The 13900-nt window shown below is 41.5% G+C and overlaps 1 protein-coding gene across 10 annotated transcripts in view; it reads left to right on the top strand.

The window, feature by feature from the left end:
- ESRRG (estrogen related receptor gamma) overlaps nt 1–13900 on the top strand; it is a 392081-nt gene that overhangs the window by 46863 nt on the left and 331318 nt on the right. The window contains exon 1 of one of the 10 annotated variants that reach the window (XM_072856945.1): nt 13408–13467. The exons of the other annotated variants lie outside the window; for them this stretch is intronic. Coding sequence (XP_072713046.1) covers nt 13451–13467 — 17 coding nt within the window. The 5' untranslated portion in view covers nt 13408–13450. Of the gene's footprint in view, nt 1–13407; nt 13468–13900 lie in introns of those variants that run through there. 10 annotated transcript variants of the gene reach the window in all.

Raw genomic sequence — 13900 nt, 5'->3', positions numbered from 1 at the left:
GGAAAAACAAACTGCTTTACAGCGGGAGTCTAGATGACAGCACACAGCAAATGCAAAATTTGACATTCATATGAAAGTGAGCTAAGCAAGACCAAGAGAAGAGAGCCAAAATGACTGCAGCAAGAGGAATACAAGCAGTTTAAGGAAACCACGGTTTCTCTATTCATTGAAATACCACAGCCGACCTTTAAGGTGGTGGTGATACGATGTAGATTTTGTAGGGCAGCACCGAGAGAGATGGCTGTTATAAAGGGAATGTGTGATTGGACTCAGGTTCATGAGAAGCTAGGTTTAGAAGAGAATTGCCCTTCCCTCTTTGAACTTACAATAGAGTGGGGTACATCTCATTTCACTGAATGGAATGATGCTCCTTTCAGGACCGCTGTTTGCTATGCTTGCTACTGAATTTCCAAGGGGTGTTTGAGCCTGGATATTTACTGTCGAGATGCTTGCAATCAGTTGGAAGAGATGTGACTGAATGTGAAGCTTAGTTCTGTGTACGTACACTCCTGCTCTCTGTGATTCCGCCTCAAGTTGTATATTCAATATCAGTCTGCAATAGTAAATAATTTGTAGGAGTCCAGCTGTGACTTAAGGCTTCTCTACAAACAGCATCCAGGGTGCAAAGTCATGTGCTACCCTTTTTCTTCTCTCACTGGATAAAATAGCCTTAAGACTTAGCAGCGCTATACGCTTGCAAGGTGTAACTATTTATTGGAGTAAGGGGTGAGCGGGCTATGTAAAAACAGAATTCCCAGTGCGTTCTAGTGTTGCATTTGAAAGACAACGGAGAGTCTGACCTAAAGTTATCCTGTGTAAATAAAGGTTTAGGAACAGGTCTTGCCTTGTCTCTCCACTTGTCTCTCATGTTCATTAGCCTACTATTCAAATGTCAGTGGCAAGTGTTGTCTTGGTGGATAGCATGTTCCAAAGAACCTAAGTTCTTCTCTGGGAGGAGGACCAGGGCAACTATGATGTGTGCCTATTTATCACCTTTGAGTGGCATGTGAAGGCATCTCTCCTGCTCCCCAGCAGCGCTAACCTCTGAACTGAATAATCATGGAGCCAACGGAGCAGTATGTCTTATACCTCTCTGCACCAGCTGTGACTGGTGTGGATCCCTGGGGTGATATCCAGGATGAAATGAACTCTTGTGTGCTCGGATGTGTCGATTATGAGCAGATCATCACTCGACACCCATGTTGTTATCCCATTCTGGGCAGTTTTACCTCTACCCCCAGGAACAGTTGTAACAATGAGCTTTAATCTGCATTCCAATTTTAAATCTGACTTTTATGTGAACCCTTAGGAAAAAAAAGTTAAATAGTGCTTTGAAGAAGAAAATAAGTGAAAGGCGGAATGAGAGGATATAGAATAATCAGGATCCTTTTTTCGCTTTGGTAGATGCTAGGAAAGAAAAGGAAGATGCTAGGGATCCTCTCCTCTTGCTCATTGTTTTTTGATCCAGCCCAGTACACACGCTGGTCCCAACACCTTCAATCATTTCCTATCAGCTCTGTTGCTCAGAGGCCAGACTTCACTCCCGTACCTTTAGCACCGCACTGGCTCGGGGAATTCTCTCGGGGCATCCTCTACAATTGCTACTTCTTGCCACTCTCAGCTGGAGCAAGCACACTGCACTTGGGCATCCAAGCCCAACATCACACTTAAGCCATACAAAGGCCACTGGAGATCATTTACATTTTTCATGAGCCTTCTAAAGTAGTTGCTCAAAAGGTACAGTGGCTTTCCTAGCTGTTTGAACTCCTTTGGAAAGCTGTCATTTTGGATCACTAGTCCACCAGTGGCCTATAATTGTTATGCAAAACATTGCACAAACATAACATAACTAATTGCACGATTAAGATTGCTTTCTCCTCATCATCCCATTCATCATACTTCTCATCCACACCTATAGTCAGCATCTGGCATTAACAAAGGCCATATTTGTCGCATTAATACATTCCTTTTGTAGTGAAAACGCCTTTTGTAGATCCCTTTGTTACGTAAGGGTCCTGTCAGCATGTTCAGTAAGCCTGAAAATGGTGTTTAGAAAGCCATGTAGTGGACGTCCTTTTTTCAAATGTTTAATGGGAGTGTAATGCAGTGGTACTCCAGGATACAAACGCAGCAACTCTCAGAGCTCAGAAAAGGGACCTAATACAGATAAGCAAAGGACCTTTTCTTAACAACATTGAAGTAAACAATAGTGGTTTGTTACTTTTTAAAATCTGAGGCAAATAATGCAGGATAGCTTTTCTTCACAGTGGGTATTTCAAGGTCATCAGTCCTGTTAGCCTGACATAAGATGCGTAATCAGTTCGTTCTGATAGTCCACACCAAAACCAAGCAAACCAAACCTATGCTGAAAAGCACAGGAGGTAGCAGGGAAAAGTCCAAGAATGTCTGTGAGGGCAAACATGAGAAACTGCCCGGTACCCTTACTGCCAGACCTGGGCAGAAGGTTTTGTGCTTGAAGGTATAGAGGGTGCGTTTGCCACTCATGTAAGGACAGGGTGGGAGCGTCTTGGATTGGAAGCCTAAGGAGGTCTGCAGCACCATAATTCATCTTGGGAAAAGGAAATGATGTCAGTTTCTACTTCTGGAATCTTTCCCCACAACTCTATAAATTTAAAGAAATAAAACACAAACAGAAAATTGATTTTTGAATGACAGTGAATTATTGTCATTAGAGGATATGTAGTTTTGTGTCAAGGGAAAAAAAAACCTCGGTGTACTATGTGCTACTTTCTGAAGCATTACTTAATGTACCAGTCATTGCTGGGAACATGGAGTCCTTTTAATGCTAGTCAGGTAATATGTCATTCTCTCTGTAGAAACCCTGTGCGGCAGAGACATGAGTTATATACTGATGTAGTTATCAGAAGATCATGTGGTAGGACTAATGTGAGTCACTACGGTGGAGTTTGCCCTGTTTGAAATTTTTACATAATTAAATATAAGTGAGTCATTGTCCAAATTCTGCCAAAGTGCAGATGTCTTTAATTTAACATATGCAGTTCAGCTTGCATATGCCTTCCATAGGGTGAGCATCTTTTCCTTTGTACACAGCCCTGGGTTAACTCTGGTCTAGGAGCTGTTTCCTTTCGCCATTCAGCGTGCAACACTCCCATTGAAATCTGTGGCAGCTTCGGTAAAAATAGCTGGAACACCCAGACCTTAAATAGACGTCTCTGCTAGTTTTGTGTTCTGCTGGTAATTCTTTAAATACACGTAGTTAGATCAAAACAAGCGTAGTTTTGTTTCTGTAATAAGGAAGGATATGGCCTACATATCCCGGTGAAATGCGTTCAGTTGCATTCTACGAGATCTGTCTCAGTACCAAGGCAAAGACCAGAGAGAGGATTAGAAAGGTAAAGCAAGTTTCTTTAAGGGAAAGCAAGCTGGATATGCTTACATAAATATTGGACTTTTAAAATGATAAACTTCAAGATGGTGGATGGCTTAGTGCTCAGGGGTAGTCAAACCAGATCGTTTTACCCGAGATTAAAACCACCCTCCATGCAGTTAGCTACATCATCGATTTTTCTGAAGATTTCACAAAACATTTGGTTTCTGAGGTCTGAAGATGATGATGTACCATCTCTGAGTCATTTGGCTGAAGAGGCGGTAGCTTTTCTTTCTTTCTTTTTATCTTTCTTATTTTTTCCTCCCCCTCCCCCTTTTTCTCAGCTGCAAATCTAATTGTTCTCCATCTAATGCTGGAACGTAACAAAAATGTGGTTAACCATCACATTCAGAAGTAGCTCATAGTTTTGCTGGGCACAGAAGGAAAGAACAGGCATATATGGAAATGTTGGAAAAATGTCTGATTAACTCATGAGAGATAGTGAAAATTACTAAGGCTGCTCTGCTAATTTCTGAGTCACTGAGTAGATGCTATTTTTTCTTATTTGTCAACATCTCTCTTAATAGGGACATTAAATAATGTTTACTACTGTAAATTCTTTCCCAGGAAGGGAAGAGTTGGATTTAAATCCATTTCAGTTTCACCTGCAAGTTGGTCTGGATGATGTACCAAGTGTTTGATGAACTTGCACTGATTTTCAGATTCGTTGCCAGTCCTACTGTCAGGCAAGTTTTGTATGCATCACTGATTTACTTCAGATGCTTAGCACAAACTGTAAAGAGGATGACTAGTTCATTTCTTTGGGAGTTTCGACCTCTCTCTACAAGCTCTGTACTTGTAATAATCCTAATAATATATCTAGGATCCTGTTCTTGAAAGGTAACCATTGAGTCTTACACCCGCAGTTTTCCTTCTGGACTGTAAAATGGTGTGCTACCTTTCTTTGGAGCTCAGAATAGGAGGCTGTGTTACAGGAGCAACTTGCATGTTTTATTAAAAAAGTCAGTTCTTCTCCTATAGAAAGACTGCAGCCTTACGCAAGAGGGCAGCATGTATGCTAGCCCATCCAGAGAGTAGCCAGCCAAAGGGGTGTATGTTTCAAACACCCTCTGAGAGTCCTGAAAGCTGCCTTAGTAATTTATTGACGGCAGAGATGACAAATAAATTCCTCCCGTAGTCTCCCTCCCCACGCTGCTCAGTTAATACTGCCAGCAAAGGAAGAAGGAAGTTCCCACACCTTCACCTTCACCTTCTGCAGAGAAAGGATTATGCAGGTAAGCAGTCCTGCGTGCCAGGTAAATAAATAGTCAGACTCAGGAGCACATGATTTTTGACACTCAGTGCCTACTCCCTATTCCTGTTACATTTAAGTGTTCTGCCTTGTTCATGATATCTGAGCTTGTTCCTATTAACGCTTCCCCCCCAGCCCCCAAGAAAAATCTTTGTTGCAAAAAATAATGCTGCACGGATGTGCCTGAATAGCAAAGCACAGTGTCCTAAATGATGTAACTCGGGTTTTGGGAGCAGGATAATTGCAGTAGTGTGAGGCTTCTTTTAGAATAATTAGTCTTGCTGAGAACCAGGGTATAAAAGCCTGTGCGGAGCACAGTAATAATGCAGTTACACCATTTCCAGTATTTGTGTGCCCCTGCATAGCACTGCAGATCAGAGCAGGCGTGCCCACAATGATGGTCAAGGGATGATTTCATCTGTGCGGCCCTGTGCCAGGACTGCGATACAAAATACGTGGGATTCATTCTAAAGAAAACAGTGGCACTCATCTTCCATACTAAACCACGAGGCCTTTGAGATCATTAAGAATCATTTTTACAAAGGAGAGGTTTATGTTTCCATTCATGGAGCCAAAGCCTGTCCTCGTGCCCTGTTACTACCTGGCACTTGCCCATCCAGGAGTGAACTCTACTTCAGCAGCATGCACTTGCAGATGTTGGGATTTCCATTTCAAAGTACAAACAATTCTAATATTAAAAAGGCTATTTCCCCAGTGGGAATATGGGTTGCATGAGCTTCTTGACTTTTCTTTTTTGTCTTTTGATCGTATATGATAACACCTTTAGATCTTTCTCTCACTTTTTTTTTGTCGGCATCACAGTGGACAAAATGTCAGTAGAAGTTAAAGTGGAAAGCGTCCTTGGAGAGATAAAGGTTCTCTTCCACCGCCCGCTATATGGTTGACTCTGTTGCTCTTTTCTGTTGGGGTTTAGTCTGCTGGGGCGCTTCATTGCTTAATTTAAATTTACTTACCTGTTATATAATTAAGGGATAGCCTTGGCCACTAAGTGAATCTATTGATGGAGGGAAAAGGGATTTTCTAGAGCGCCTGTGTGCCTTTCTGAGACATGGCGTTCAAAAACATCTGATAAGGTAACGTTCAGCTGGTTTTCTGCAATGACTTTTATCAATGAGCCCTAAAAGCGTTGATACTTTCAGGCATTATAGCTGAAGAGAACGGCAATGTCCTTGAACTACCCACTAGCCAAAGGAACGACATCTCCAAACTCAGCTGGTGAATTCCCATGTACTGTCATATGTGACTTACTTTTTCCTTTCTCTCTGGGATGTCCGACTGCTACCAGGACCTTGGCTCTAGTCGGTATGCAACACTAGGCTGGTACCACTCTCAGGTGCTGCCTGGATTTGCTGTTGCCCTCAGAATGCCTGCTCCTATATTGTATAGTGAGGATAATCCTTTGTTTAATTTTTTTTAACATTTTGAAAGGAAAATAGGGGTCTCATTCAGGTCTTTCCATTTTTGCATGATAGTACAGTTGAACAACGTGTACATGTGTTAATTAAACATCCCTTCTTATCACTGTTTTGGTAAGTGTCCTGTAAATTTAATCACTACGACACCTCTGTACACATTACAATCCTTTTAAAGATCTAGAGAAAAATCCTGGTGGATTATTCAAAGCACTAAATCACACAGAATTACAGTAGTTATTAGAGGCATTAAAACCTGTGATAAGAAGCTTTATCATGCATTTTTGGGGAGGCTTAGTCTTTATCAGAGATGACTGTAAATAGAAGTGAACAGTAAAAAAACTTGATAATTTATTTTACAGTACATCAATAATCAGGTACTGTAATTACAGTATAATTACATGACAATTATTGCATAGTAGGTAACTACAGTATATTAGTTTTCTTGTTTTTCTATTATCACAACTACCTGTGAGACCTGAGCTGAGAAGGGGCCTTATTCTACTCCCATTTACCCTGGGTTTACACACACGTGCACACACACGCGTATTTACATTATGGCTGTGTTTTGGCTGACTTCAGAGGACTTGAACCTGTTCACATGGAGGAGGAACAGGCAGCATGACACGCTAAAGTAGGTATGATCTCTTCCACATATATACTTCTCTAGACTCAGGACTATAAAAGAAGGGAATCAGATTTTAGCTGTGGTTATATTTAGCTCTCTAATTTTTTTCCCCCCTTTTTTGGCAGTGGAAAAGTTGTGGTATTCTTAATCACTGAGATAAACCTCTCAGTTACAGACCTACTCAGTGTGTGGGTGTTTATATTACATCTGTAGATTATTTATCTCTGTACATCTGCATCTGAATACAGATTAGATTAAGTCTTAGTTAATTGTACTTGGGCTGTGTGTGCATGCCTGTGTTTACATATTTCCGGTAGTAACCCTGAAATGTTCTGTCATTTTGGGGTGTAGGCTAAGTGAGGATAACCAATTAAGTATGACTTCTTCTAATTTAATACTCTTTACAATGTTAAAGGTTCCAGTTAATTATGACTAGTTGTGAACCTGGCAGAAGAAGTGTTCATGTTGAAATTAAGAGGTTTTCTTGATAGCAAGTGCTGAAGATGTAATACAAAATACAGCCCGTGAGGAGTATGGAGTGACTTCTGCTCCTTGTGGCTTTGGTAGGAGCTCAGCTACACCTCTAAGCGCAGATTTGGGCAGCACACCCCAAATAAGCTCCAGAGAGTTTGGAGAAAGTCCAAAGGAAAAGCAATGAGGGTGATAGGAGAGTGAGGAGATGTGACCTGTCAGGAAATACTGACGATATTGGGGTTGCTCAGCCTGAAAAAGAGATGTCTGAGGGAGAACATGGCAACGGGCTGTAAGAATACAAAAGGCTGGTGGAAAAGAAAGTCTCCATGGTGAGAAACGGGAGGGTATGGGAAGTAATTTGTTAAACACAACCAAACAAAATTCAGATTAGGTATTAGGAATGACCTTCTAAGGTGGATAAAACAAATCACCAGAAAAAGGCAACTCAGGATGTTGTGGCATTTCTTTTGTTGGAAATTTTTCAGAAACAGGCATAGATGCTCCTGCCTGGAGGCACAGAGGAGGACAAAAGGCATCAAGACATCTTAACAACACTCCTAGCCCCGTTTTCTGTGACTTGATGACGGTCTGTTTAAGAATCATGGCTGTGAGAAGGTGGCATGTTCCCAGTTTGCTTACCAGTGGGTCAGAAGAAAAACAGATGGATTGCTCATCTGAAATAAAAACTCTATCCAGTGAAAGGCCTCGGAAAGAATCAGCATCCACACGGGTTTGGTAAACTACTGAAACTTCATTTCTATCAAGATTTGAGGGCAGATGCTACACTGGCTGAAGCTGGTAGCAAAACTTCCCCTGGCAGCAGTGGAACCAATGTTAATTTATAGCATAAAATCCCTGTGTTTTGCTCATCGTTTTGAACTAGTGATTGCACATGCAAGGCATAGTTTATACTGCTTAATAATAAATTATACAGTGAGAATAATTGCATTTCCAAAACTGGTGACCCTACTGTTCACTTTAACTCTGTAACTACCATGCAGTTCCCATATCTAAAGTCTAGTAGCAAGTGTGAATGTACACTTAAGATGCTCTAATTTCCTTTTCTCATCCTTTTGACTGAGTAAAATGTCAGGTAATATACTTACTATCCAATACTTGTTGATTAGGGGACTCCATGTTTAACTTTCAGGTGAAATAACTCAGATATTTTTTTTTCTTGTGTGAAACAACACTCATTAAGATACCAGTATAACTTTTATAATGCTTCCTAATTTTTTCTAGAAGAAATTTTGGTTTTATTTCTATAGTACCTGACATTTGTAATAATAACGACTGAGAGGCAATGATCCAGCTGGAGAACATTTTGCTTGATACATCAAAAATTCTTCCTGCAGAAGATGATGGTACTGGTTTTTTTAGGCTGGGTTTGTACAATTCAGTATAGAGAGGTAGTGTTTTGTTATCCTTGTTTTTTGAACATATGACTGATGAATAAGTACTGTATTTACAACTTTCTAACTGGACTACAAGAGGACCATGCTCTTGGGCACATGGAAAGTATGTTGCATTAAGTGATACTCCTAAACCTGCAGATACTTTCCCTCTGGGAAATGCTTCAAACTGAGGTTTTTTGAAATTATAACTCCCTCTTAGGTACAGGTGATGCTCATGGCCCCCGTTCCACCTAGCTTATTATCAAATGATGTGCAAAATGCCAGACTGATGAGTAACACGGAAGTGCTGCATTATTGGGACAGAAAGGTTCAAATCTGAAGGACTAATTTGGAGGTTGTTGGTTCCTTTGCAAGTATTTAGCAGGAAACATGAACAGAAAGATGCTGAGGTTGCTGTTTATGGCTGAGGCCACTTTCATGCAGTCCACCGAGTGTATTTACAGTGCTCATTATACTGCTGTGGGGTTTGGTCTCCATTTCAGAGAGAAAGGGGTCTCCAGTGGTTATCTGCACACAATGAAAGAAGGACTTTCTAAATTTGTTTTTAGACTCCCAGTATTTCTAATGCTAAGGATTTTAAGGATATGGTTTTCTAAAAATTTGTTTTATTTTAGAAAACATTCTTTTTACAGAGGCACATTAGGGAGGAAAGGTTAGGATTATTTAAGGGAGGGGAATTAATTGTGTCACTTCTATGGGCATTAGGCAAATTGCCTCACTCGGAGTTAAGAGGCAGCATGGGAGTATTTAAGTGTAGGGTACCTGCATTGCACTTTATGATAGTCTTAGCTTACGACCTTATATCATTTTATTCCTCTATTAAAGCAAGACATTCCACACTGAGACTGAGATTGTGCACGGTGCGGTAGTTAGCACCTCATGTCTCGAAGACTACGTGGCGTACTATGATAAAACAGTGGAGGAAATGTTGAGTACTCGAGAAGTTCGTGTGATAATCCAAGAAATAAAAGGTGATATCTGATATGTGGTAGGATGGAAGATATGTAAATGAGATGGAAAAATGTCTAACTCAAAATTACGTTCTATGTGTTTTACCCATAAACTTATTTTAAACAGTACAGCAGATGCCACAGTAAAGAGAATAACTTAAAAAGTAATTATGGGCCACCCAGAAATACTAGACCAAGTCCCTGACTCCAGAGGTAGTAAAGACCTTACAGGTCAGTCCAGTGATGGTGCTTAGTGTTTATGTGCTAATTTGGCATTTCACAGAGGAGCGCTCAGATATCTAGGAGCAGACTGTGCTGACTCGGAGCACCCTCCTGCCCTGGGGGGAAAGGAAAGGAGAGTGACTGATGAAAGATTTTGTTTCTGAGTGTTATTTTACATGAAACCAGTTCTCGCAGGAGGAACAAGAGGATGCCTTTGGACGCTAGCAGTACTGAGTTCTTTTCTGCATGGGAGCAAATTCTGACCCTGCTGATGAGCGCTCACTTTAGCCTGACACCATGGATATTGCTGCTTAGGGACTTAGGCAGAGGTAGTTTATGGCTCCTAGATAGGTTTTGGTGCACGTTACATGGTCCAGTCCTTTGCAGAGAGATAACCTGAGCTGTGAGTAGAGATGCAGCTCCAAGGTTCTGTGGACCTTCAAGTCAGAAATTGAAAAACATACTGAGTTTAGACATTTTCAGGGATGGGGAGCAATCAGATTCTCAAGATCACTGTTTATAATAGATGAATAAGTTCTTCTCCAACTTTAAGGTATGTAGACGCTTCCTTTTGACTCCAGCCAAATCCTGCATTTTGTGGGATGGTTATTTCAAGTACAGGTGCTTTTGGATGAGAACAAAGCTATCGGTATTGTATTGCAAACCAAGCACAGGCTCTTGAACAGACAACTTTGTGGAGCCAGCTGTTTTTCACAGTAAAGATGTTGTATGTTCATCCAACAGCCAGGCCTTACGTTGTCTCTACGTGGCAAGTAGACATGACAAGTACATCAGCACTTTTTCCTCTAAAAGTTCTTCACAAGAATTTAGAGCTTAATTTAAGTGATGTAACATGAGGCCTAAGATGACAGAGGTCCAGACCACCAAGGCTTTGCGTGTCTTAGGCTACTTGGTGCAGTGAGATTCACCAGTCTAATATGCACTTTTGGAAAGGTGTTACTGCCCCACTTCATCTAAATGGATGTTGAGTTGCCTACTCAGTGATAAGCCTTTAATTGCCAAACTTGCTAATAATCTGTGTGATCAAAGGTACGTATAAAAGGAGAGGGAGGAGAGTGAAAAGCTGTTTATGAAAAGCTGCAAAGTCCAATGCAAGTAACAGCCAATATTTTACAACAAACAGGAATGAACTGGGCGGTGTATCCATGCACGGTCATTAAATTGATAAAAGGCAAAGGCCAAGGAGACTGGCAAAGCTCAGGGCGGCATCAGGAGCCTCCAAAGGGAGAGCCAAGCTCCCTAAGGCCAAATGCAGGCAAGAGTCAGCCAAGCCAGAGCAGCCCAGCAGAGCCCACGGGAGTGTGCATCCCTCTCCGTAGGGCAGCTAAACCAGGGAGCTAGAGAGGGCGTTTTTAAACCACTTGTGCATGCTTTTTTGTGAGTGGTGTCTCATGTTTATCTTTGGAGGAAGCTCAAAAGTGAACTGCCACCTTTTTGGTGAATTCAGCCTCAATTGGGACTCTGTTTGAGGTGTCGGTGGGCAAAATGTGGTTTAGCACTACGAGGCAGAGCCTGGGAAACAGAATTCCTGCATCTAGTGTTTGGCTGCTAAGTTTGGCATTTTTATGATTTGCCATTGCCTTTGAATGGAGCATGTGTCACAGTGAGACACTGAGATCATCCGCTGAGGAAATGCTCTTCCAGTCTACTGGGCACTCCTCTAGATGAAGCAATGTTACCTACGACTTCTGCACTTAATATTTTCCCTGCTGTTAAATAAATAAAAAACAAAGGATTTCCCAAAGGGGTTGGAAAAGCAATTTTAGAAATGTTGTTTCCAGCAGAATCATTGGAAAAACAGAGTATTCATTTCTATGGGAATTACGTTTCCATTCCTGAATTCTTTTTATAAAGTTTATTTTTCAGTAGAAATTCTTGCTGTCTATTCCCATTTGATTTTAGGATTCTCATAATCATATGGGAGATCATACTCGTGCTGAGAGTTGTTTCATCTCCTCTGTTTCATTTCCCCATCTGTAAAACAGAAATAATGGTACTAGCTGCTGGTGTACAGTGTTCATTAATAAAAATACTGTTGAAAACTTAGATACTGTAATGCTTACAACCCAAAAGTCTCGCTCTTAAACATGGAAATGATAGTTGTGGGGTTTTTTTTCTGTTTGATCCGATTAGTTCAGCGGGAATAGTGTAAATTGGGCATAATTACCACAGAAGGTAATAACTTTAGTTATCACCCCTGGAACTACATTTAACCTGTTGACTTTGTGCCCAATATCAAATCCTAAAGCATCAGGCAAACTTTTAAAATGGTTCCTGCCACTCTCTGTATGCCAAACACATTCCAGCTACTCTTAGAGCTGCAGTACCAGTGGGATGGATTTCCAATACGTGGGATTTCCAGGAGGACCCTCCCTTTCGTGGGACAACTGATGCCTAACCACCGGTGCCCGCGGTTTGGCAGAACTGCAAGCCCAGTCTTGGTCTTGTCCCTGGAGCTGCAGGGATGGCTGTGCAGGGCAGGAGGTGGCAGCACAGGCACCGTGACCTGTGTCCACTTTGTGGCTGCTAAGTTAACACGCACACGTTTTCTGGGCGCAAACTGTAGCTGGAAGAACAACGGAGAGGGTCTCAGCACAGCCTGCAACGTGCGCAAATAAGTAGCAGAAAAAGGAACACAGGTTGGCATAGCTGAAATATCCCTATGTGTGATTAAAAATGTAGACCTTCATTTTTTTTTTCCTCATGCAACCAAAGCATAGTAAAAGAAATATACCTGCTCAGGCACCTGGAGTTTCTTCCAGGAAGGTCAGCTCCCAGAAATGAGATGGAAAAATAAATTAGGTAAGAGTGATGACTGAGGAAAAAAGTGAACTTTATAACAAAAAGCCAAGAGTGAGATCTCAACATATGAGATCTTTCTGCAGCACAGGCTTCAACGAGCAGTAAGTTAAGTTATCACAGCAGAGGACACCATCTAAATATGTAGATAGGTTAAAAAAGGTTTCATTTTCTTCTCTCAACAGTAGCTGCTGTGTGGTTTTTGTTGTTATGACTTTGTACAAGCATTGTTTACACAAAAATCCCATTATTCTTCCACGACTGACGTAGCTGATGATGTAAATACACCCGCTCAGGGTCTGTTCCTCAGAGAGGCAGAGCACGCAGGGCGCTCTGATCTCCTCGGGTTGGCTGGCAGCTCTTGATGCCAGGATTTTGGGACCGTCCGCCTTCGTGTCGAGCTCTCTGAGCTCTGTCGTGGGAAACGAGATCTGGTACTCAAGGAAAAAAGGACCTCCTTTGAGAACGGCGGTGCAGGGTAAATCTCCCTTTTCCTTAAGCAAAGCATTGCATAGTGTCTCTTCTGAAAAGGAGCACGCTTCTCTGAGTGATAGTCAGGAGACTGTCTGGCAGGATGCAGAATAGAGAAACAAATTAACCCCATCGCTGCATTTAGCAGTGATATTAATATTTTCCCAGGCGGCGCTTACAATGTATGTCTGTTTGGTTTTTTAAGTGACATTAAACTGTCCTCAAGGTAGATCTCTTCCAAAATCCATTCCAGACAGAGAAGAGGGATCGTCCGAAAGAAGCCGGTGGCAGGAGGACGGGCTGAACGCGCGCTCCCCGCGAACAATGAGGGCTGCTCCGAGTAAGACATCAGGGAAGGACTTTGCGCAGGAAAATAATGAAAGCACTGACAGGGTGAGACCACTTGCAGAAAAGGGAAAGCTTATTTCCTTAAGAGGCGCGATCACGCTTTATTAAAGGAGCATTGTAAGGAAACAAGATTTTAAAAAATGACTTCTCGCAGAAGCAATAGAAAAGGAATTTCTCGTAGGAAAGGAATGCTAACTGAAGTATTTTCCTGATATAAAACCATTCCAGTGTTGTGCTTGCAGCCTGTGAGGAAAAGAAAGAAAGTGAAACTAACTGGGAGCGGCTCAAAGTAGCTTCGCTGTATAAGCTAAGAGAAATGAGAGAGTCAAAAAATAATTCAATTAATTAACCGTGCATTAGATAACTTTATAAGTGTTTACTTTAACATGGAAAATATTTGTTCTTGTGTGTGTGAAGGCAGCCTTTCTTTCTTTTTCTTCGGTTTTAATGTGCCTTACTTCTAATGGCAGTAGTTTGA

This window comes from Ciconia boyciana, chromosome 3 (assembly GCF_034638445.1).
Source record: "Ciconia boyciana chromosome 3, ASM3463844v1, whole genome shotgun sequence".
In the NCBI taxonomy this organism is placed as follows: Eukaryota; Metazoa; Chordata; class Aves; order Ciconiiformes; family Ciconiidae; genus Ciconia; species Ciconia boyciana.
Note: the sequence above shows the minus strand (reverse complement) of the source record. Positions and strands in the feature narration are given on the sequence as shown.